The sequence below is a fragment of the Solenopsis invicta genome, chromosome 4 (genome assembly GCF_016802725.1).
Source record: "Solenopsis invicta isolate M01_SB chromosome 4, UNIL_Sinv_3.0, whole genome shotgun sequence".
Taxonomy (NCBI): domain Eukaryota; kingdom Metazoa; phylum Arthropoda; class Insecta; order Hymenoptera; family Formicidae; genus Solenopsis; species Solenopsis invicta.
Genome location: NC_052667.1, coordinates 19469526 through 19495909, shown reverse-complemented (window position 1 = coordinate 19495909; position 26384 = coordinate 19469526). Strand labels below are relative to the sequence as shown.

The window sequence follows — 26384 nt, the reverse complement described above, 5'->3', positions numbered from 1 at the left end:
CTTTTCAGTTACTCTTCTGCTTTTTCTTGTAATATTTTAAATCATTGCTAATTTAAATACTATACTCTTATATTTCTAACATTACTTAATTATTTTATTTATATTGGAATACGTTGTCAAATTTAGAGACGCTATTGTTTGAAATATAGTGAGAAACAAAGATAAAAATTACTTTTATGTCGATTTGTGTCATTTGCTGAAAAGCATCTCACGTATTATACCATTAATTGTGTACGCATGTGATATGTCTTTATTAATTATTTATATGTACACCCACGGTCATCGATTCTGTCCTTGGGGAAATTTTCCAAACTGAGAAGTCGCTATTTTTCAACATACTCACAGTTCATGATTAACGTAACGACCAATAAGCTCTAATCATTACGTTAATCATAAATTACGATTATGTTGAAAGATGGCGACTTTTCAGTTTGTAAAATTTCCCCGGGGACAGAATTGATGACCGTGGGTGTACGCCACGTACATATATGTGAACTGCATTCTAAATTTCAATTTCTCTCAAGGATAAGACTAGATGTAGAACTTAAATCCAAAGGCAATCTGATCGAGTAATATCGGTCAAAACGTAAACTAATATTTTTCTTTAATGATCAGAAAAATCAGAAAAGAAAACGATTAGTTTACATTTTTATATTATACAATTCTATTTGAAAAAAAAAAGAAAAAGGTACAGCACGCAATATATGAAGTAAAACAAATACAGCACGAAAAGAAAAGGACAATATATGTATATGGTTCCGTAACGCTGCAGAAAAGGAATAACATTTTAAAATTTTACTAAAAATTGTTATTTCTTTTTTTTTTAAAGAATTGATATTTAATTATATCATTATAAAGATGATTTTTTTCTCATGTACGTGGTGTTATTACAGAACTACCGATGCCAAACATTTGTTCAACTGCACTTAGTTACTAACAATAAACGGTTAAGTAGTACGATTATGATTAATTCTTACCTTCAGATCTAACCAACCACATTAAAGCTACATTTGGAAACATGAAGTTCGAGTAACCTCATATATCATTTTACGCTTGTTCACCGAATGTTAAACAAAGATATAATAAAATGATACACGGTGGCACTCGGATGATGTTTCCGAATGCAGCCTACCTATATTGACAAATAAGTGAATAAAGCAACTATAACAGTAATTAATTAAATAAAATTAATTATTAATTTAATAAAAGTAACTAAGTTAAGTTAATAGTTACAGATGGAAAAAAATAACAAAGTTAACTTACAATTATAAAAAAAAAGTAACTAACTGTAACTTCGTTACAAGTAACAAGTTACTTCCCATCCCTGGTAATATCTACGACAGATTAATTTACATTTTTTTTTAAATAAATAAAAGTGCCTTTCACGTCATCAGTATTCCACGATACCTCTGCTATTCTACAAACGCTATTCCACAAATTCTTTTCTTCCTTTTCAGTGCATTGTAAATAACGTTTTATGTATCCCATGACCTTCTACCTATAGAGTGATTGATAGAACTCTATAGCTATATAAACTGACGCTAGTTAGAATTGTATTATGTTATTATTTACTGAGTTATTGTCAAAACAAAAAACGAAATGGTATTTCACAACCCTCTCCTCTCCTCTATCATTAGTAGTATTATGAATATTAATGCGATATTTATGGACGATTGTTGTTACGCAGTTATCAGTGCATCTTTATCAGCATATCTCACATTATCGTACTATGCATTACACTTCCTGGTTCATTATGATGTGAATAAAAGTGTGCTCTATTCAAATGGCAATCTTATCGGACCGGTGTGGTGGAACAACGTCGGTCGTGGTATTTCGTGAAAGAAAAGTGAGCTTTCTCCGCGCGCTCGAGAGAACCCGAAATTTCCCGAAGGCTTTATCGTGCACGGTTTCCTCGGGGAATTTATCGCAACAAATATTGATATCGCACACGGTGAATACATAAGCATGGTGCACAGTCCGAGTGATTCACCGTTTATTTTTATCCGTTCCTGGACTTCGTCGTACGGTAACGTTAATAAATTCCATTTCAATACCGTAAATCTTTTGAACATCTCGGAAGAATTTGCACTAGAAAAATTCGCGCGATCAGCCAATCGCTGTGAAATTCATAATGTACTTTGGTTCTTCAGCCTCGAGCGATCTTCCGTGATCGAACGACGTGGCATATTATTAGTATATACGTTCGGTAACTAGTCCCATGTTTTCCACCGGTCCCCGAGTCTCTTCCCCGTGCTATTATCCCAATCGAAAATTGTCGGTCTTGCCGTGGCGTAATGGCATCAAGGTAAAGAAAAACGTCTAAATCAGGGGGTTCTTTACCCTAAGCAGGCCTAACCTAATCTGACCCTTCTAGGCTAATCTTCCTTTTTACAACAAACAAAGATCCCTTAACAAATAAAGAAGACCACCATCGATATTCTCAAGCAGAAAAGATCATCCAAACTCAAAGGGCCAAGAACTCAGACATGAATTAGGTTTAGAAAGTGCCTCATATGTCATTTTTTACATATGAAACATAAATTCTTTACGATGTAAATAATGCAATAAAAAAAAACAACTTGTAAAAGCTGTTGAAAAATTTTTGTTAAAAAAATTTTTTTCACCTTGACTTTTAATTCTTTTGATTCAACTAATTTGATTCACATTACTTGAAGTTAAGATCCTGGATTATGTACTGACAAAAACAAAGTTTGAGAAAGTTAAGCTGTTTCTGAGAAATTTGACGCTTACAGTCGGACGCGACGGATTGCTAGATCAACACTGTAAAATTATAAAACAATTTACTACCCTACTGCACTACTTAATAAATATAAGAAGCTACTTGTTAACTTTCCATAATCCAACCAAGAATTTGATCCAGGCGAATTTTCAGTTTTAAATTATCCTGCCGTAAATTGGGGCATGCACAAAAAAGGTGAAAAACATTTCAAGTTAAACAATTGTGAAATTATATTTTGTAATGTTGAAAAAAATGTGTCAATATTTTTTCAAATTTTTTTAGAGCCTAAAAATTCTTTCAAAAAATTATGGCATCAGTGACCCGGTTAGACTAGGAAAGTAACGAAAAAACGTTGGATCACTGAAGGTTAAATCACGAATACTTTTGATAGTTGTAATTGCAAAATAATAGATTTAGAATTGAACCATCGCACATTAGTATATTTTTACTGCTTACACTGGTTTACTTAATGTTAGTAGAAGATGCTCTCCCCCCCCCCAAAAAAAAACTAACAAGATAGAACAGTTGTATTTTAGAGAACCTAACTATTATAGATAACTATTATAGAGAACTTAAATATGTGTTGACGATTTTAAAGATATTTAAAAACATTTCGATGACAACTAACATTATCAGTGCTGATTATTGACGATGATCGATGGCACTCAAAGCATCGAGAAACGATGCCGATTAGTCTCTGAACGAGCGCAAACATCTTATCGGACACGAAAGACCTGCAATTCTTAAGAGCGATTCACGAAGTCCTCTCCTTGAGGATCTTGAACAGGAGCGGAAAGCAGAGGTAGTGGAGGATCTGAACGAATAGTGAGCGATGGAGGAGGAGAAGGAGGAGAAGGAGGAGGTGGTGGAGATTGTGTTGCGGGTGGGAGCGAGTGCCACTGACGATGCAAGTACGAACAGGCTCGTTAAACAGTTGTTCGGCGCTTCGATACGCTGTCGTGTCTCTGCTTGTGTCTTCGCTTCAGCGTTCCACAACGAGAAACATCTCTTTCGATCGGCATCGAGTTTCGAAGAAAAGTGCTAAAGAAAGTGTTGACTATATACACTGGAAGTGTAGTGTACAAATGAATATCTCGAATCGGTGATTGAAGCACAAAATCATTGTATTTTGAGAGAAGTGTTATCCTCAAAATTGCATGCGGCGTAAAAACCGCGGTACAAATGGTTGTAGTATCCAAGTGACGCACGTACGTCCGAGTTTTCCGAGTGACGTTTTACCCGGATTCCATGATTACACGTGAACCACGTGCGAGTCGCGAAGGATGATAACGAATGATCTGTGAATTATATTGTTATCGCTGTTGCCGGGTGTAAAGGCGGCTCAACCGAGACTATCGGATGAAAACTAATTTTGCCAAATGCTAAACAACATGTGAGTTCGTTGAGCGACGAGGATGCCGGTGATTCGTTTCAATTTCATGATCCATTTCAAGCTCCTCTTTGTCTTGATATGATCGTGACATCGCCAGGATATTGTTCGTAGAATGTTATTCCTCTAATTTAAGGCAACATGGATTTCCGATACGACGTTACGAATTCATGAATCCTCTTGAAGATCGCGAACTTTTATTCATCGGGAGGAAAAGCTTATTATAAGTTTCCGTACTATTGTATATTATAAATTCTTCGAGAATATATTTCCGAACTTCTTCAGTTTTTGAGACACGATAGCTTTATAGCTTAGATTATCATTTATTGGAATGACTTGAACTGTTTCTCATATTGATACCATCTTCAGAATAGTAATTGTATCATAAAGTATTCAATTGTATAATATTTATACGGTAGGGAAAGTCGTCTCTCACAATCTTTGGCATTCTTTCTGCACACATCAAACTTTGACTCTCCATACAGATATAAGTTTTGAATTTATTACTTGTATAATATTAACGCGCGTTGATCATCCATATCTTATTGCTAAAAATTACAGTAACCACGTGTCTTATACAATGCGAGTTCCCAAGCAGAACAGGGAGTCATCACAACATCAAAATGATGTCAAAGTGACTGCGAAATGATCATTAAAAGTCACTTTTCAATCAATTACGATTCACTTTGATGTCATTTTGACATAATTGTGAATCACTTTGATGTCATTTTGACTTATTGTTCTGCTTGGGTTGTTTGCACTATTTGCTTCATTCGAATGTCACCATCGTTCCGTTACTGGAGAAACTTTTGCGACAAAATTTAATTCAATTGATCATATCGGAATAATATAATTATCGTTTTGATTAAGTACTTTTCAACGCGCCATGTCGATTGATCGTTACCTACATATGTATTGAAGATGACCCAATTACAAGTCGAAAGATCTACGAATTTTGTAATATTCGAGCATACACGCGAACAACTTATGTCGACTTTCATAAGCATTGCTAATTTCCTTGATTTATATTTTTTGGAGTTTGAATTTTACGTTCTTTAGTTTCTATAACATTTATTAATAGCTCTATAATATTAAAGAGATTACTTTTGTGAATCGCAATCGTAAATAAATTAAAATAATTGAAAAATGGAAAGTATGTGTTTGTATGCGAGATGGCAATGTTTTTTCTCATGAAAAAGAAATATATGAGAAATTATCTTCTCGAATTTTGAGAAATTATACGGATGCGCGTCGTTAATTGGAAAATGATATCGAAGTTTCCTAGTCGCGAGAAATGATCTGTCGAAGTCTTCCTGCTCGCGGTTCACTTCTTCGCGAGGTGATCTCAGAATGAAAAAGAACACAAACGAGTCTCTTTCAAGTTTAATTAATCGACTGCGATAATAGTAATGATTGATCGCGTTATAACCGCGATATTTAGAATTTAATACAGTTTAAGCATCAATGTTCAGTTTGATTCTTTAGTTCTCTTTTATTGTCCTCGATTTGACGAAACGTTCGACAAACATGACAAATTTATTCTCTTTCATTTTTGTGACCTGCGACTCAATCTTGCGTCGATCCTTGTTGCTTTCATCTCTTCTTCGAGTTTTTCATGAAATCATAATGTATTAATTATCAATTAATAACTCATGGGAAATTTACTATAACGTTTTAATAATATTTAGCGTCCTAGTTTCCTTATATTCATACCGTGCATGCGTTAAACATGTGCACCCAGCGACTTCGATTCTGTCCATGGGGAAATTTTCCAAACTGCGAAGTCGCTATCTTTCTACATATTTGCAGTTCATGATTAGTGTAACGACTAGAGTTTATTGGTTGTTACGTTAACCATGGACTGTGAGTATTGAGAAAGGTAGTGACTTCTCAGTTTGGAAAATTTCCCCATGGACAGAATCAAAGTCGCTGGGCGTACTTGCTTTCTGATAAAGACAAGTGATAGAACGATATACATATCCATCATGCATTTCTATTTTGTAGATATATGGTTCATTTGTTTTGCTGTATCAAAACTTATATCTCGCGTCATAATTTTTTGTGAGAAGAGATATGAATTTTCATGATGTTTATTTGGTATTACGGGGATTTCGCAAAATTCTATGGACGTTTGAAAATACATATATTTCCGAAGGGAATCACGCTTAAAGATTAAATATACGGAATAAGGATTAATATATTTAATACATTGTTGTAGTTACATTCGTTGAATGTCTGATGAGAGAATTCAAACGTCGATCGGATAGCGCACATACATCTCCGGTGCACAAGGTGGATTCGCATAAAACGCGCGACTTGGTTTCGAGGCATCGGGGACGTGGTACCGTTCGATAACTCGCGTTAGACTCGCTCGGAATATCGGTCGTCGACGACGTGCGATTATTTTGGCATCGGGCGACAATTCAACGACAATTTCGATCTCCGACGAAGATCCCGTACATGTGACGGTACGCTGATTGATTCGGCATACAACATGCTGAAGATACGCATGCTGGATTACATTGGCGACACTAGGTGAGTGTTGCATGCACTTACATAGAACGCACATAGATTTGAAATATATTCGATCCTTGTATTTTGAAGCAGATTTATATTCAGGCCAATTAATCGGGTCCTTATCAGAACCTTATCAATATTCCTACACGGGATATCAACTAAAAATGATCAAAGTTTATAAACTTCAGGCTTCTTAAGTCGATTCTTATTTTCCAAATCAATGATAAAAAGTTTTCACGAATATCCGAATTTTGACTGAATCCGAAAACAACTGCAAAGAACAAAACAACGAATAATATCGTTGTGATAGCTTTGGCTTGTAATAGCTACATATTAGTGCTGTCCAGAATTGATAGTTTTCAGTTTAAAATGTGTCTGCATTTATATTGCCGTTCCAACTCTATATTTCATTAATTCAGAAAGAATGGTTTTGCTAAAGTATCTAAAAATTTATCTGGATATAGATCTGAAAATAATTTTGCTAGGCCAACAAAATAATTATGTTGAACTTTCATAGAATATCAACACTTTTGCAGTCATCATGTTTGAACATTCGTCATAATTATTTTGTTAGTCCAATAAAATTTTCAGATCTGTATCCAACTAAATGTTCAGATACTTCAGTAAAATCGTTCTTTTTGTGTAAAGAAAAATTTATGAGAGATAAAAGAAAACAGGATAGGATAAAGGCAGGCGAATACTTATTTAAATTAACTCCGATACAAATGCATATTAATATTTTTATTAGGCGAGTGCAAAAGTTTCCGGCTTATTGTTAAAACTCAATTAGTGATTTGGCATGTAAAACTTTTTTAATGAATTAATCATGTAATTGTCGTTATTTTCTATAACTTCTTAACGTTCTAATAACATACGTTCCAGTGTCAGCATTCAACATCTAATTTCACAAAACTACCTCAGTTTTGCGTTAAAGGAGAAAGAAATACGAAAGAAATTGTTGGCTTTAAAAAATGCGAATTTTTTTCCCATTTAAATCATCTTACAATAATCGCAGCAAGTAATCCGATGGTACAATATCAGGAGAATACGGTGGATGTAATATAATATCCCATTTCAGTTCTTTTAATTTGCACAAGATCTGTTTCGCATTGTCATGGTAAAAAACGACTACCATACGATTGGCTAGAATTGGATGCTTCTCCTGGATTATTATCTTTAAATTGTCTAATTGATAGTACTTGTCAGAATTAATAATTTTGCCAATAGAGAGCTGCTTAAAATATATTGTTTTTTTTGCAATCTCAACAAATAGAAAATATCACCTTCACAAGATGGAAATTGGCTTTTGCCAATTGATTCTGTGCGCTCATCTTCTAAATATTTTTACGTTGAATGTTATTGTGTACATTACTATACAGGATACATTTTTCATCGCTAGTTATAAGTCAATCCAAAAACAACACTTTATTTAATCAGCCAAGCAAGGAAATAGCTGCAGAAACGCGATTCAATTTGTTCGTTTCGATTAGCAAATGCATTACCCATATGCTTCAAAGTGTACCCAATTCTTTTTAAATGCCGAATTGCGGTCGATCTGTCAATATTGAGTTTTTCAATTATCTCTTCTGTTGAAATTCGTGAATTATTTTGCACTAAATTGTTCACAATGTCATTATCTATGCCAGGAGGTCGATCAAAGTGTGATGGTCAAGGTGAAAATCATCACTATCTCTAAATTTCGCAAATCATTTCTTAGTAATTCGAATTACTGGCCCTAACAGATTGCTACCTGAATGTTTTTTTAAAAAAATCAGTATTCTGTATTACCTACTTTTACCCTAAATTGTTGCAAGCGATGTGAGTGTTGTGATGTCAAATAGATGATAACATTCAAAACTATGAGTACTTTTGAATTTCTTTTTACATGGTATTATGTTACATGATTCACAGTTACACGGGTTTTTTAACATATTTTATCCACAGTTACATGATATTTTTAACACGTTTTATCCATATTTACGGTTTTTTTAACACAATGGTGAATAAAATATAGATTATTTCTAAAATATATTTTTTTCAATTTTTTTAACACATTAGCTGTTCTTTTATGTGTTTATTAAATAAAATGTTTTCATTAAATGCCTTTCTATATTTTAAATTGTTTTTTGTATAGTTTACATTACTTTAACACAAGTTTTGTACTTTATTGTAAAGCAATTTAATCTATCTCTTTTAATCTATCTTTGCAGAGAAATTGATTTTAATTTAATCATTTAATTTTTAAAAATTATATAATTATATCTTATTATAATTCGATGCAATATTTAATTTTACGGCTTAATATTTTTATTTTATCATAACATTTAATTTAATAATTCAATATTTGAACGTTATGAATAAATTTTGATGTGATGTGTGTGTGTGTGTGTGTGTGTGTGTGGTTTTTATGCATGTTTAAATGACGTACATTTAAAAGTCTATCTGTGTAAACAGATTGAGAGTGAGGGAGAACGTTTCTTTTTTTTCTTTGAAACGACTCACGCGACGAGTTTGTTTTGTTAGCATTACTAATCATCGCCTTAGATTTCATGGTCGTCCCACGAAAAATGCAGCGGCAATGAAATACACGCATTAGGACCAGTTTTGGTGTCGACTAAAAACCCTGTAACAGTCTGGTCACAAAGTAGACAGCTTTTGATTAGTTTGTCGTTTTTGGCAACTCCCGTTTAAATTCAACCGTCGATAACCTTATAAAGATAGAATTTAAGTAGATATTAAGTTGGAGAAATGAATATATGATAAACTTTTAGAATACTTTTATATTTTTAAACATTTAATTGCATATGAACTTATTATCGTATTCTTTTAGACAATAGAACACATTTTCATCTGTATGATCCTGTCACTATTTGAATGTCTGAATATACGTTGATACGTTACGAATTCATAGAGTGAAACAGTATAGATTAGAATGGGATAATAGATATATAGACATACAGGAGACAGTATTGTGTAATATACCTCTCTCTTTTGTAGGATTTTGCCAAAATCGTTCATGACTAGACTCTGTTACAGGGTCTCTCTCTAGTGTTGGCAAATGGTTCTCTCCAATCTTGTCTACTAGGAATGCGCGTATATCGCTCATTCAGAATATCAATGAACGTAGCACGGAGAACAAGGCCGATCATTCTTTCCCCACTTTGGTTGTATAATATAACGACGTAGCCTTTCGAGCACGTTTAATACTCGAGATGGAAATTGGAACGACCTAAGAGCAGCTCTCGCACTCTCGGAATGGGATATATCGGGAGCGACAAAAGGGACTTCAAAATATATGGAGTACTCTCATTCTCCTCGATAGACCAGACTACTGCTTCCCGCTTATCGCCGAGGAATTAATTTGGTCGACGTTGAACTACGCTTCGATCGACATGTTCGTCTGGTTTTTATGCAGCATCTTTCAGAAAGGGCGATGTGTGCCATATTTAGCGATGTTTTTAAATATCTAATACTAACATTTATTATTAATATTTTATGATAATTGCTTACTTGACATCTCTGTCGAATAAAATAATATTAAGTAATTTTTATTTATATTTTATACACATCTTATAAGAATTTGAGTTTTCTATGGAATTACTCACTAAAGCTCTATATTATAAGAGTAGCGCAAACGCCGCCCTGTTGGACCTAATGCTGATTGGCTAAAAAGTGTGGAAACTAAAATTACTGAATGCTCATTGGATGAGAGATCATTAGGTCCATCAGTTGGCATCGCTAAAAGATAAAAGGATTTTTATCTACTCTTATAATATAGAGCTCTATTACACACACACACACACACACACACACACACACACACACACACACACACACACACACACACACACACACATACACACACACGCACACGCACGCACGCACACACACACGCACGCACACACGCACGCACGCACGCACACATGCATTATAGTGGTTTCCCTTTAATGACACAAGTCGTCACAAACATTATTCTATCTTTTTTTGATATTCAATGAGTAACAAAGATAGAACGACTTGTGTCGACACTTGTGGAAAGCATTCTATATGTATAAGGGATAGACAAAATATAATATGAACACTTAGAAAGTATTATTTTATTATTAAGAGATTGGTCCACCATTTGTCTCTAACATATTTCATTGTTGTTGGAATAGAGCCATGCGATATTTGACTAGTCCGTAGTGCAATGTTATATTATTCTTCTAGCAGAACTCCTTTCAAGTAAGAATATTTAAAAGATGTTGGAGGCGAAAATTTGTTTTTCATTCTGACTTTCAAAACTATTTACAATGATTAATAACATTTAACCCTTTCGAGACTCCAGGTACACATGTGTGACCATCAGTTGATGGTACCGTCTTGAAAGGGTTAAATCAGTTACAATGCCCAGAAAAAAATGTTGAAGTTTTGGAGAACAAAGGATAATTTTGGAAAATAGAGTAAAAAGCTTTCTTCCTCCAACATTACGTATCTAAACAATTGAAAGATATTCTGTTAAAAGAATAGTACAATATCCTATTGATGACTATTCAATTATTGTATTTTGTCACAAGGATAGAATCTGTATTAAAGACAAACGATGGATCAAGCTTTTATTAATAAAAAAAGTGCATTTCCTAAGTGTTCACATTATTTTGTCTGTATCTTGTACATGATGTTTAAATCAAGATAAAGCATAATAAATTTGTTGTGTTTTTGCATACGGAATAAAGCTATATTTAGAAAGATTAAGACATCATTTCAACCAAAATTTATCAACCATTAATGTATTGTGAAACAATGTGGATTCTTATGATCAAGTCGCATTGCGTTATGACAGTGAGAAGGTACCTTAATCTTCCTATTTGTAACTTTAATACAAGATGGAAGTGCAACCGACAACTATTTGTTATTTTTTGAAAGCTTATTATCTGTTAAGCTTGACGTGCAAGTTTGATCAATTTTACTCCATCTCTATCAAAACTGAATACTTACGTCCGTTCCCTGTACTTGAATCCTTTGGAATTTGTGATGGAGCATCATCTTGAGAACTAGATATAATATTTATCACTCTGAAATGATTGAAAGAACTTTTGGTGAAAATTTAGAAGGAGATTCCGAATGAGACTCTGCGCAACGCATGTGAAAGCTTTCCAAAGTGTCTTTGAGTTACCGTGAAAGCAAATCTAGTCGAATCTGCGTAAAAGTAATTTATCGCGACCTAAGTAACTTCTTTCCTTATTTCCACTTTTTGATAACGGCGCTTGTGCAAATAATAGATATTTATATTATATACTAGACTACTAACTTACTTGAAACATGGCTCCAAAAAGTACATATTTACAAGATTCATGCGCGTGTGCGGAGCAAATAACACATGCGTACGCATGAAAATCCACGTTATGTTATATACATCTGCACACACGCAATTTACACCGCGCACATATCTCTAGGTACTCACATACATTGACCATATTGCTTGACGTCATCTGTCCTCTTCATGTTACGCGTATGTATACATAACTTTTAAAAACTAATATATAATATAAATATCTATGATCATCATTACTTTATCTCCATTACTCTATTCACTATCTTTGTCGGGAAGAGGCGGGGGGGGGGGTGACGACCTTAAAGTTTGTCAATTTTTGTTAATTTCTGTGATAATGTAAAAATAACAATTTATTTTTTTTAGATTCATTAAAACCTTGTTTATCTTCAGTAAAAATTAGAAGTTGTTAAATTAACTAGAATTTTTTTCAATTTAAATTATTTTAGGACATGTCAATTTTGTCATTTTGCCTCCATATGCTAGTAAGATGACTTTTAATATCGAGTAAAGTGAAAAACAGTCAAATAAAGTTAAAAATGTACTTTTATGAGAATAAGAAAGATTTATTATATTATAATAATCTTATTCTATTTTGATATTACAACGTAGTTAAAAAAAACGTAAATAAAACGAAAAAATTTATGTAATCTGCAAAAATAAAATTATTAAAATTGTGATATACATATTGCGATTAAAATTGTGTTATATATAGTCAGAATGCAGTTATATTGGAAAAACTAATGCATAAATGCATTAGCTTGCCTATGCACAACTTTCGTCATTTTATCCACATTTGCCGTGTTTATTTGTTTATGAAATATAAAATATTGCATTACGAAAATTGAAAAACGTAAATACATTATTAGCTATACAATATTGTGATTTTATAGAGAAAATAAAAATATTTATTATAATTGTTATTTCTTATGAACAAACAATAAAAAGTTACAGATAGATGCTTCTGAAACATATTTCTTATTATATTATTTATTCTTATGTACAGATTGAAATCAGACTATCATAGATTATTTGTTACCAACTAAAATCTCTAATAAATTAAGCATCGGTTCGTTATTTGTTATTAACTTGGAAAAATTAACAATTTGTCATCTTACCCTCTTTCTTTCTTCTCTATCTACTGCGCATGTGCATACTTGATGATAGCGTACGTGAGAAGTCACCGTAAGAAGAAAAATTATTATTTGAGATCACAATTTGTGCGAAGGTTATATAAAAAACGAAAATTATTTTTTACGGAGGTTCGACTGTAGTGAAACATTTGAAATGTATAAATAAAATTAGCTTTTAAGAATTTTTATCCAAAATAATGTGAATTTTTTAAATGTCTCTTGCAATTTACAAATAATAATGTTTTTCTTTTGTCCCATAATGATTCAAATATCCTATATAATAGTTTAAATACACTGTATTGTGTTTATTTCGATTGAATACTATAGTATTTAATACTGTAGTACTTAATCGAAATAAACACAATATAGTGCATTTAAGCTATTATGACAAAAGAAAAACATTATTGTAAATTGCAACAAACATTGAAAAACATCATATTATTTTGGATAAAAGTTCTTAAAAATTAATTTTATTTATACAGTTCAAATGTTTCACCACAGTCAAACCTCCGTAAAAATAATTTCCGTTTTTTTGTATGATCTTCGTAAAAATTTATGATCTCTCGAATAGTAATTTTTCTTCTTGCGTTGACTTCTCACATACGCTATCATCAAGCATGCACATGTGCAGTACATAGGGGAAAAAGAGGGGGAAAGAGTAAAATAACGAATTGTTAATTTTATTATTTGCAACAAAATTAATTTACAAATAAACGTTTTCTTTCCGACAACGGTTTTTTGCTACACATCACTTTTGCAACGTGATCTCTATTAGCGAGAAAAAAGGCGTCTGACACACGTTCATTGTGAATGATGCAATTCCCTTTCCGCGGCCGATCCACTGCCATATCTGTACGGGCGAGGCGAGAGAGTGACGCGGATATATTTCTAATTTCCTGCTTATTCCGCGTCGGCCCACACTGTCCGTTCATCCGGGATATAATGACAGGCGCCTTGTGGGTGCGAAACGTTGGCAAATTAATTGAACGAGGTCGTCGGATCTCGAGCGAATGAGCGAGCTAAACGAGTGCATGGTACCGGCGATAATAAAGTTTCACTCGGTGAAACTTTTCCAACGTTGTTTTTACGCGTGCTCACTAGACACGCTTGTTATTCGCCAAGCGACTTGACTTGGCCGAAAGTAGAGATGACTGTACAATGTGAAAATTTTTTCTCAATTGTTAGCTTATTATTTTATATGTATGAGTAAGAGAGTCCTTGGAATTAAATTTTGTTTCAATATGAAAATAATTCAGCCGAGAGTCATTTGTTTGTGAAAGATTCAAATTAATAATAATTAATAATAATTGGAATTAATTCGTAATTATTATACCATAATAGGTGTATAGGTTTGTTTTTCATTGCTGCACTGGACTGCATTAAATTATACTAGAATTTTCCTTCTTGCTTTCCCGAAATTTCAAACGTATACCTATTTTACTTTAAGTAGAGAAAGTTTATACTAGTTCAACTATAAAAAAAAAACGGGCTTTACATTATACAAATTATGTGTTACGCAGTAAATATTTTATCGTCCTATATTTTATCAGCATTCGTCATACCATTAATCGTTTCTATTGTACAGTTACATATCGTATTTTTTTTCAAATCGTAACAAATAATAGTTCTCAAGATATTTCGCATATTCCGCAGTTACTAAAACCTAACCTATTTCAAATAATTTTTTTTTTTTAAACAGGAAATCTTAAATATATATGAAATATATATGGAAAAATATATATATAAGAAAGTGATAATTTGATCTCTACTTCGTATTCGTGGATTCAGTGCGATTATTTTTTTTTCAAAATTACGCGGTAAATCTCTAGACAGATTTATCAAAAATTATTTATAATAAATGTTTTCCGCAATCTTATGAAATTTTAAGTTATATAATCTTGTTCCTTTGAATTTTGATTATCAAAATAAAAATGAACGTTAATTGTAAACAAAGACATATTGATTCAAAATTTTGCCAAGCGAATATCGTTAATAATTAAGAAAATTTCGGAGCGTAAATACCAATTAGGGTTAAATATACAACTGTTCAAAAGTTTCTCAGCATGCTTGCGAGACTTTCTCACGAAAAGTATCAGTTAAAAAAAGTCGTAGAGAAGTTTTTAAAAATACATTTTAAAGAGGAAAGGTAAAGCTTTAAGTATGTTTGATAGTTTCGTCTCTAAGATAATTTGTTCCTAAATTAAATACATGAAATTGAAAATTGATATTTTTTAAATATTTATTTCTACTTTGAAACTATAACTTGACGAAACATTGGACAATAACTAACAAAAGAATATCTCAAAGTACCTTTCTAAGCTTTAAAATGTTAATTTTTTATAAAAAAAACTTTTTTGATGATTTTCTTCAATAACATTGAATTTCTTGTGTAAAAACTCGTTTCTTGTAAAATGTTTTTTTTTTCTACTTTGAATTTAAACAAAAAGGAGAAAAAATCTAACATACTTAATTTACATAATTTTTCCAAAATTTTTTTGAAATCTTTTATTCTTAACTGTTTGTAAAATGCGAGAAAATCTAGGACGCACCGAAACTATTGAGCGATAGTATATGTTTGAAAATAAGGTTTTATTTATGATGAATTCGTTCAGAATAAAATGCTTTGGTAAATATTATTTTCCAAGTTATCAATGGATCACGTTCGTACGACAAATTCGATCGATGTGTCATCGTGTGTACGCGACGCATTCATCCTGCATCCGCACCGAGATTCGCACGATGCAGGAAGTTGCGCGGAAACTAGTCAGGAAACGTAACCGCAAAATGCGTGATATTTTCCGAGAACTATCATCTGTTGTGATTTCAAAGAAATATAACATCACACGATGCAATAAATGTAATAACGTGGTGATCGTGGCGTAAAAGTTGCGCGTCTGCTCTCTGTGTCACATGTCCAGGCTCAAATCTAAACATATCAGATTTTTAATTAATCGCTACTTCTCCGAAGGCAATAGCAAATTACCGAGAGTATCTTTGTTAAGACTGTCACCATGGAGCATGCACGAGCATACATTAAATGTAGGCTACGACCTTCAATTATGAAGGATCGACTTGAGAAAGAGATAATAAAAACATCATTCCATATAATTATGGAATGACGAATGTTGATAAAAAACGCGAGGATAAAATATTTATGACGTTTCACGTGCTTTGCAGCGACATTCACATAGCCGATCAAAGACATTGCGATATAAAACTATACTATAATGTTACGGTTATAAAATATAATTTTGCTAATTGTTAGTGCAATTTTATGTTGTAAATATCAGAGTTGGAAAGTAACTCGTTACTTGTACCAATTGTAACAAAGTTACAAGTTAGTCTTCGAGAATAGCTACCGTATAAATATTAAAATCAAGACTTTACTTTTTAAAATAAATCCCAAATCATTGATTTACATGGTTTTATCATGAAATTGGAATTTGGCGAGCTTTTTAAACTGAAAAAAGACATTGATTCTTTGATTTTGATTTGACATTGGAAGTGTTTAATACAATCTTTACTCAATATCTGACAGTATATACACATTTCTCTGAACGATTAAGTATTCCTCCGTATTTTAACCTGCTATTTGTCTGTATTCTATTCAGTAATTTTTATTTGGCGACATTGTAAACATGGAGAAAAACAAGTATCTTCGGTGATGCTTCTATTTTTGCAAAGAGAAAAATCCGATGTAAATCAAACAAATATACAGGGTAATTATTAATGAATGTCTCCACTTTTTACCATAGGAGCACGCATTTGTAATTTCTAATATAATAATATGTTAGAAATACGTATCCGTCGGTAAATCATGCTCCTATGGTAAAAAGTCAGGACATTCATTAATAATCACCCTGTATATGCTGTGTATGGAGAAAATGCCATTAGTGAATGTGTGTGCCGAAACTGGTTTGCGAAATTTCATGCTGGTGATACGATGTGACGATGATAAGCGATCAGGTAGGCCGTTGATGTTTGATGACGATCGAATCAAGACATTGATTAAAAATACGTCATGCGACACGAGAGATCGCAGAGATAATTAACGTATCAAAGGACCGTTGTGAACCACTCGCACACGCTTGGCTACGATATACGTGTCTCGGTATGATATTTGGGTACTTCGCGAGGGGAAATTCACAGCCGGCATTGGTGTACAAAATTTCGGCAGTGGACTGCCGAAAAAAGTAAGCAGTGACCTATAATATTGACGGCATTGTCGTCAGTGGTTGGGGAGTGGTGAGCTCACTTCAGAGTCGGTTTTTCGATCATGGGGTTGAGCACAAAAATTTTTTCTTGCATATTCCGAAAGTACATAAATAAAAGAATATTTTAAGCCTATAATCAATTTCATAATTGCTTTCTTTCTGGTAGTTTACTCTTGTACCTGAACGGTGGGGTGCTCACTTCAGGGTCGGTTTTTCGATCACGTGGTTGAGCACAAAAATCTGGTCTTGCATATTTCGAAAGCACATAAATAGGAGAATATTTTAAGCCTATAATCAGTTTCAGAATTGCTTTCTTTCTGGTACTTTATTCTTGTACCGTTAATGTGTATTCGTACTTTCGGGACGATTTTCTGGTCGAAGAGATTGAGTACGAACATTTATTTATATATCGTTGGAAAGCACATAAAAAGCACTTAATTCTAGTGTATTTATTTTTTTATTTTATTAATTATTTATATGAGTTGGTGCTGGCTTAACGTTAAGCTGGCACCCCCACCTTCAATCTCATTTTCCTGCTAAACCGCTCGAGCACAAAAATTTCAAATAGGGTACATAATTAGCACATAAAAAGCACTTAATTTTGGCATAAGTGGCGTTTCGATTTTTTGTGGTGGGGGTGCTAACTTTGTTATTTTTAGTATTCTATTGTTTGAAGTTAGGTATACCTATGCATAAGACATCACATAATAATGTGCAATTACAGTAAAATGTATAGAATTTTTAAAGAAGAATGTTTAAAATTTATTTTGATTACAAACAAATACAATATCAAGGTCATTATTTTGATTATTTTTATTATTATTTTTAGTGTTCCATTGTTTGAAGTTATATGCATAAGACATCACATAATAGTGCAATTACATTAAAATGTATAGATACAGTTCGTAAATAAAATTTTTGGAAGTTTTTTGTATAATTGTGTAGAATACTTCGGGAAAGCTTTAGAATTCTTGTGCAGGCATTGGCGTATGATAATGGGCACGCGGTAGTGTTCATAATTGCATGGCATTGCCTTAATTTTAATATAGGATTGACGGCATTGTAGGCATTGACTAACAATAAGCATTGTCGGCAGTGTACAAAAATGTCGGCAGTGTTTTACAGCAATGCCAAAAATCGGCATTGGTGTACAAAATTTTGGGTTGTGAATTCCCCCTAGGTACTTCGCAATTTGAGCGAAAAAAATTTAATGGACCGCATTTCCATCTGCGATTTATTGCTCAAACGCAATGAAAACGTTCCATTTTTGAAGCGAATAACGGACGACGAAAATTGGATTGTGTATATGTATAATAATGTAGAGCGCAAAATGTCATGGGGAACACGAGATGAATCACCGCAAACCACATCGAAGGACAAAAAAGTCCATGCTATGTATTTGGTTGGATTGGAAAGGAATCGTGTACTACGAGCTGCTTCCGCAAAACCAAACAATTAATTCTAACAAGTGTTGCTCTCAATTGTACCGTTTGAAGGCAGCAATCGATGAGAAACGTCCAGAATTGAACAATCATTATATATGGTGTTATATTCCATCAAGACGCTAGATTTCACGTATCTTTGGCTATCCAGCAAAAATTATTGCAGCTTGGCTGAGTTGTCTTGCCTTATCTTCCGTATTTCACCTGATCTGGCACCATCAGATTTCCACTTGTCCCTGCAGAATTCCTTCGATGGAAAAAATTTTACTTCTTTGGAGGCCTGCAAAAAGCACTTTGAGTAGTTTTTCGCCAAGAAAACTGGGATGATGGAATCTTTAATTTGCGTTAAAGGTTATCGAATTAAACAGCATACATTGTTCATTAAAGGTGTTTTTCATTACGAAAATCTTGTCTTTGAATTTTACCTAAAAATACGAAGTTACTTTTTACTCAAACTGATAATACTGATATATTAGGTAAAAATGAATAATCCAAAATATATTAATAATCCAAGTACAAACGAATGTGATCCAAATTCTTTTAGGCAGTTAAAAACCAATTTAAAATTAATTAATACTCCCGTTCTTTTAAAGTTGTATAGTGTTGACATGTTGTTGTTAAAAATTTTATTTCATTTTACGATATGACAGCTTTGAATAAGGCATTCGAATCTTAAACGCAAACCTCCTCAGTTTTCGTGAAATTGTCGGTCTATAAATTATTGGATTGCAAACACCATGGCTACCTGAATTCGCGATTGTTCAATCCTGCAGATTCTGCAGATCTCTGATATTCCTCTGTATCATAAATTCTTAAATTTCTCAGAATCATAAATTCCCTTTTCTGCAATTTCTTGTACGGGCACAAAACGCTTCCATTTTTTTTTTTTTTTAATACAAATTCTTTTATAATACACCGACGTGTCTGTTAGATTAATTGCGGTTTTATATTCTTTCAAGTATCTCGCCAAAGATAGATATCTCCATCTTTTACCTCGAGTGTGGTATTTCTCTTTTCTCTTTCGTTTCACGTGTCTCTTCTTCGTAGACAGTGTAACGCCGGTACGGAGACGCTTTATATTCGTGGAAACGATAATCCGCGAGGCAAGACTGCCTGGTATGTCGGGAACTACCTATCCGTGCGTGGAAGTACAGCGTGTTTCAATCAGTGTTACATTTAGATAATTTAAAATTCTCTAGATAAAGACATGATTAATTACATGTAAACATATCTCTTAGATAAAATAAAGATGATTTTATTTTAAATTTATCTAGATAAAAGATAAAATTATATATAATGCAAAATTTTATCTAGATGATTTTAAGATACAATTGCCGTTTATATACAGATGTATTTTTATATTAAGTATACATATTTGGCATAATTTTCACGTGAAGATCTATTATGTTAAAATAATCAGAAATAATCGTGGCACGTCGACACGATGCGTAAGTTGTGAATGACATGGACTTTAGGAAACTGTGTTGAATTATAAAATAGAAATATATGCAAATTATGCTAATGCACAGAATAATTCGTATCTGGAGGATTAATTGTGTGTTGTCCACGTAAAAAATAATTATAAACAATTCTACGAGCAACAAATGGAATAAAATGAAGAAGAGAGAATTTGCCTCGTGATTTTACTCTCCATGGTCGTCCGATACCTCCAGGCCTTTTTCTACTTTCATTGCATTCGTACGCAACATGGCGTACACAACACTCGCGAAAACACGATCGCGTGTACTAATTATTGCGAAATAGAATAATTGCACCGCACTTTGCACAGCACCCTGTCGTTAATCACGCGTGACGCGCACTTTATTATTGTACTGAAAAATATCAATTCTACTGCTAAGAAAAGCAATTGCTCAATTTATTTCTCTTCTTTCAAGCAACTGTTACCTTCAACAAAGAATATATATATTTCTTATAATAGTCTCTATACATATATGTATTTATATACTCATTACAAATTTTAGAAAAACTCATTATCTCAGAAAAGGATTTGAAAAAATTAAGAATTAAATTTAATAAACTTTAAAGCTCTAAAATGTGATCTAATATCAATAATAATACAAGAGAGCTAGCGAGCCACGCTAGTTTTTGGTGCTAAATGTACACATAACATGTAAATAAATAAAGTTATTGTTACAGTAATAATATTTAAAATATATGAGTCACAGATTCCGTTTTTACCTTATACGTGATCATCATCAGTGTGACGCTTTACTCAATTTGTAAATGATAAACAATTAATTGGTGAAGCTTGAAAGTCAAGATGCAATTAAAATGTGAGACGTAAGCATACATTGTTAACGATCTCACTTTTTTCTTCAATTTTTAACATTCCGAAGTGTTAATACAATAGTTAAATTAACATTTGGATATATGTTAAAAATTCAACAAAGAAATTTTAACATAAACCGATTTTAATACAAATAAATGTTATTTACTGTATGCATGTGTATAAATATGTATTATATATTTTGTTTATTGCATAATATGTAAGATATTTTGTAGAAAGTTAATAGCGACTGGAATAGTCTTGTTTTGGTTGAAAGTCATTACACGTAATAAAATTTTAGTCGTAAGGTCGTAGTTGTCAAGTTTGAAGTATTGTCAATTAAGCTTGATCGCGAAATTATTTTAAACGAATAACGAATATGATATTTTAATTTTAACTTCTTTGCATCTCTTCTTTCACTGATAAATTTCATTTTGAAACTCAAAGATGACTAGTGATGGATTTTCTCTTTGTTGAACATAAGGCGTTAAATTTAATCTTTTGACTTGATGGAAATCTTAGGACTATGATTACGAACGTGCTTGAGTATCATACAACCTAGCCATCTTTAAAATAAAATCTATCGTTGAAAGAGAAGATGTTAGAGAAAACATTAGAAGAGAAAACATTAGGATATCATATACGTTATTCGTTTAAAAATAGATCAGATTTCGTATTCCCATTTGACGAGCGCGTTACAACGCGAGATCGCTGTATGCTGTGTTGTTTGCACGACAAGATTTCAGTCAGCAGGTAACCGAGCGTGTGCCGCTTCTTGTATTCTCACACTATCTATAAATGTGATCGTGCCAAGTTTCAGAAGATGCTAAATACGATTATTTTCTACCGATCGAATAATTTTCGCGATGAAAGATTGCAAATGCATTGATTTTAACGAAGCGAGTATATTTCGAGACATTTATTTTATAATATCATATAATACGTAAAACTAGGAATTGTATACATTGGATTGAGTAAAAAGTAATTTCGTATTTTGTGGACAGATGTTAAGAGAAAGTGTTTAGTGCAATATTCATTCAATATCTGACAACATATATCTTTCTACAGGGTTAGATTTTCCTACGTATTTTAAGCTATTTTTTTTATCAAAATTTATATTCAGTAATTTTCATTTTGCGATATCGTAAACACGGAGCAAAATTTTTGATATATGATGCTTTTCTATTTTCGTAAAGAAAAAAATGTAACACAAACAAAAAAACAAGATATGTGCTATGTAGGGAGAAGATACCGTAAGCGAACATGTGTGCCAAAATTGATTTGCGAAATTTCGTGTTAGTGGGTGTGATACATACTGAAGATGGTGAGCGTTCAGATAAGCCATTGGTGGTTGATGGCCAAATCAAGACATTAATTGAAAATAACCAACGCTGTACGACATGAGAGATCGCAGAGGTAATCAACGTATCTCAAAAGACCGTTGAACGGTCCAACGTTGAATGAACCACTTGCACACGCTTGGCACTACGTGTCTCGATACATTTAGATACTTCTCAATTTAAACGGAAAAAATTTAATGGACAGCACCCTCCGTCTGTGATTTATTGCTCAAATGTAATAAAAACGTTCCACTTTTTAAATGGATGATCAAAAGTGTGGACTGTGTATAATAATGTAAAATGCAAAAGATCGTGAGGGAAACGAGATGAACCGCCGCAAACCACATATCAAAACACAATATCCACACAAAGAATGTTATGCTGTTGGTGGGATTGGAAAAGAATCGTGTATTACGAGCTGTTTGCGCGAACCAAACAATTGATTTCTTCAACAAATATTGTTCTCAATTGGACTGTTTGACGACAGCAATCGATAAGAAGCGTTCAAAATTGAACAATCGTCATGGTGTCATATTCCACCAAGACAACGCTAGACCTTCCGTATCTTTGGCAATCTGGCAAGGTGCTGCACCTTGAGATCTCTCTTGGTCTCTTCCTCCATTCTTCACCTGTCCTGGCCCCATTAGACTTCCAGGTCTCAGTAGAATTCCCTTAATGGAAAGAATTTCACTTCTTTGGGGACCTGCGAAAAGCACTTTGAGCAATTTTTTGCCCAGAAAATGAAAAGTTCTGGGCAGACGGATCTTTAATTTGCCTCAAAAGTAGCGAAAGGTTATCGAACAAAACATACATTATTCATTACATGTATTTTTTAATACGATTTTGCATTTTACCTAAAAATACAAAGTTACTTTTTGCTCAACCCAATAAAACAGATCAATATCGAGCGACGCGACGTCGCGATATATTTAATTAAGTTAGGTTACTTCTCATTTTGACGTGCAAAAACAATGCTATTTTCACATTTTCCTTTTTGAAAAAAATATAACAATCGATTTCATATTTTGTACATCTATTCTACGTATCTTCAAGAATGTATAAAATAAAAATTGTTTAAGAATATTGATTTGTTTGAAAGATGATGAAGACGCTTCTGAAGGAAACTGTCAACACGATTGTTTGACTCAAGATGATAAAATAAAAAACATGAAGTTTGTTTTGTTTTTTATGGTGTAGGTAAGGCATGAATCTTGGATTTAAAAAAAAAAAAATTGAAAATTGACGTCGGTTCCATTGTGTATTTTCATTAAAAAGACTCAGTTCTTATTACAGCGAAAAAAATGTTTTTAAAATTTTGGGAATATTTAATGTTTATATCATAGGTCATGCGTGTGTCCAAAACCAGGTTTGCGAGCTAAAGCGCTTTCATCTCTTCATCGCCTCGACAAAACGAGACAGAGAGTAAATAAAAAAAAAGAACTTCGAATCCAGGCAGAGCTGATAACGTGTATCTTTTTTTGTTTACTCTCTGTCTCGCTCTATCAAATCGACAAAGAGATGGAAGTGCTTTAACTCGCGAGCCGGATTTTGAACAGGCCTGTCCTAGAGAAAGAGGTAAATATAGACTAAAGGTATATGCCAAAATAGAAGTCAATCGCCCAATGGTTGTTAAAATATCGTGTTCCCAATTTTTTAATAAGTGTTTTTGTTATTATTTTATCTTTTAAATGAGTTAATATTGTTTGACAATTTATATTTTAGACCGTTAAATACACTTCATAATTGATTCATCGCGTAAAAAGAAATTAAAAAAAAATAGCCTTGTTTTCTCATGCGTCAAAAGGGGAAATTTCAAAATAATGAAGAAATTACAAATTGTTTTATTGCATTTGAAAGTATTAGAAACAAATTGGTAATGATTTTCTATATTTGGATAAAAAAACGTTTTAATAAGAACGATGCTTTAATTACGTTTTAATAAGAAAGATGCTTTAATGGAAATATATTAAGGAATTATAACTTATAAAGGAATGAAAATCTAAATTCTTTATATAATACTTAAGTATTCAAAGTGATTTATGTAAAGTTTTGGTATGATGCTGAGATTAGTTGTTCTGTAAATAAACAAAATTTATTTATTTACGGAACAACTAATCTCTGTATCACATTGAAACTTTGCATAAATCATCTTGAATATTTAGAGTATTTATAGAAAAAAAATCGAGATTTTTGTTATGATTTTTAAAGAGTTTTAGAGTTATTTAATAACAAAAATAATAACAAAGTAAATAAATTATGCAATTCTACTGTTTAATAAAAATGTTATAAACACAACTTTTACATGTGTATAACTTCTTCAAAGTATAAATATTAACACATTTGTAAAAATGAGTGTAATAACTTAACAGACAGTTATGAGTCTGTATTTTTATCACTGTCATTTTTGCGATCGTGTTTCAATGGGATTCTATCGCAGTGTACATACAATAGTAAAGTGTATGTTACATATGATTAATGAACCGGGAGTGTAGCGTGCAAAGTGCCGTGCGATTACTTTATTCCGAGATGAGTATGCGCGACCGTAAATAACCATGTTTTCGCGAGTGTGTGATGAGCTGCATACAAATAAAGAAGTTCGAAAGGAGGAGGAGGAGGTATCTAGGAGCTATCGGGTGACCGCAGAGCAACTATAGGGCAAATTATTCTTTTATTTTATTTGGCGCTCGTAGAAATAATGATTTAAAATTAGTATATGTAAATAATTATTCGTAATTATTATGTGAAGGTATCAATTGTTCCACCAGATATTAATTGCTTTCTGCATCGCTATAATTTGCATACATTTCTATTTTATAATTTACCGTAGCTTTCTAACATTACGTATGTTGTTATGCACAGATATGATAAAATTTTATATTTTTTATAGATAAAATTTATATCAATGGTAAAAATTGATTTTACTAATATTTTCCGGAAAAAACTTGTAAGAACTAATCTTTTTTTTTATTAAAAGCGGTAATACCTTTCTATATTGTGTCTGTTCACGTTGTTTGAATTTAAATGGAAGACTTTTTAAAATAAAAAATATTAGAAACTTAACAACAAATATTTTTTAAAATCTAGTATTATAGAAGTATTACAAAAATCACCATTATGCGGACGCTAAAAAAATAGCATAGCTAAAAAATTGTGAAGGGTCATGAAAATCTCAGTTACTTGGTGAAACAAAATAAAATAGCCGATGAAGTATTTGGAAATTTTTATTTGCAATTGACAATTTAACCTTCAAATAGTTGATAAACAGAAGAATAGATAGATGACAAATTGCCTACATTAATAATGTAATGATTTGTTAAGGAACAATATATAGTTAATTAATATAGCGAATGTATTTTGATATAGTAAAACTAATAGTAAGAAGAAAATGTTATATTTATTAAAAACAGGTGCTAAAATTATTTACTTCACACGCATATTTTATAAATAAAATAATTTTGTGTTGAATGAACAAGAAGTTGATTGGTCAAACACAGATCATATTATATTGTTAATAAACATTTTTAAGTTTGTTGCTTTTATGTTTTTCCTCATTAAACTAAAAATTAATATAAAATTTAATAACATTTATATCTGCAAAAAGTTTTGCTTTAAAAATATATTTCACATATTAATTTAAATGAAAAAAGGCTTTATTATTATTTGTCACATTAGTTTCGTTTTTCGTTAAACTATAGTAATCAGTATGATTTATTAAGGGGAATGTATAATTGATAAATACATCCTCCTTGGGGATGAATTGAAATATTTTTAATCAAAATTTCAGTATTCAATTGTCAGAATCTTACGATGTAAAATTTCATCTCGAAGATCTTATCTAATATGTTTTTTTGACACGAGATTAATGTAATTATTATAAATACGAATTTAAGCGTAGATAATGCACATATCAAAACTGCAAGTAAAAAATATGAATGTCATTATGCTAATGTCGGAAGGATGAAAACATCAAGGGCAAGAAACCAGAGATTCTAACCGTCGCGCATAGAAAA

The 26384-nt window shown here is 32.3% G+C and overlaps 1 protein-coding gene across 4 annotated transcripts in view; it reads left to right on the top strand.

Moving 5' to 3' along the window:
* The window catches only part of LOC105202616 (rap1 GTPase-activating protein 1), a 288123-nt gene that overhangs the window by 60999 nt on the left and 200740 nt on the right, over window positions 1-26384 (top strand). Inside the window, exons 1-2 of one of the 4 annotated variants that reach the window (XM_026138115.2) lie at window positions 1196-4133; window positions 6349-6665. The exons of 2 other annotated variants lie outside the window; for them this stretch is intronic. In XM_026138115.2, coding sequence (XP_025993900.1) covers window positions 6625-6665 — 41 coding nt within the window. In that variant the 5' untranslated portion in view covers window positions 1196-4133; window positions 6349-6624. Of the gene's footprint in view, window positions 1-1195; window positions 4237-6348; window positions 6666-26384 lie in introns of those variants that run through there. One more of the 4 variants, XM_026138116.2, reaches the window with a different exon arrangement.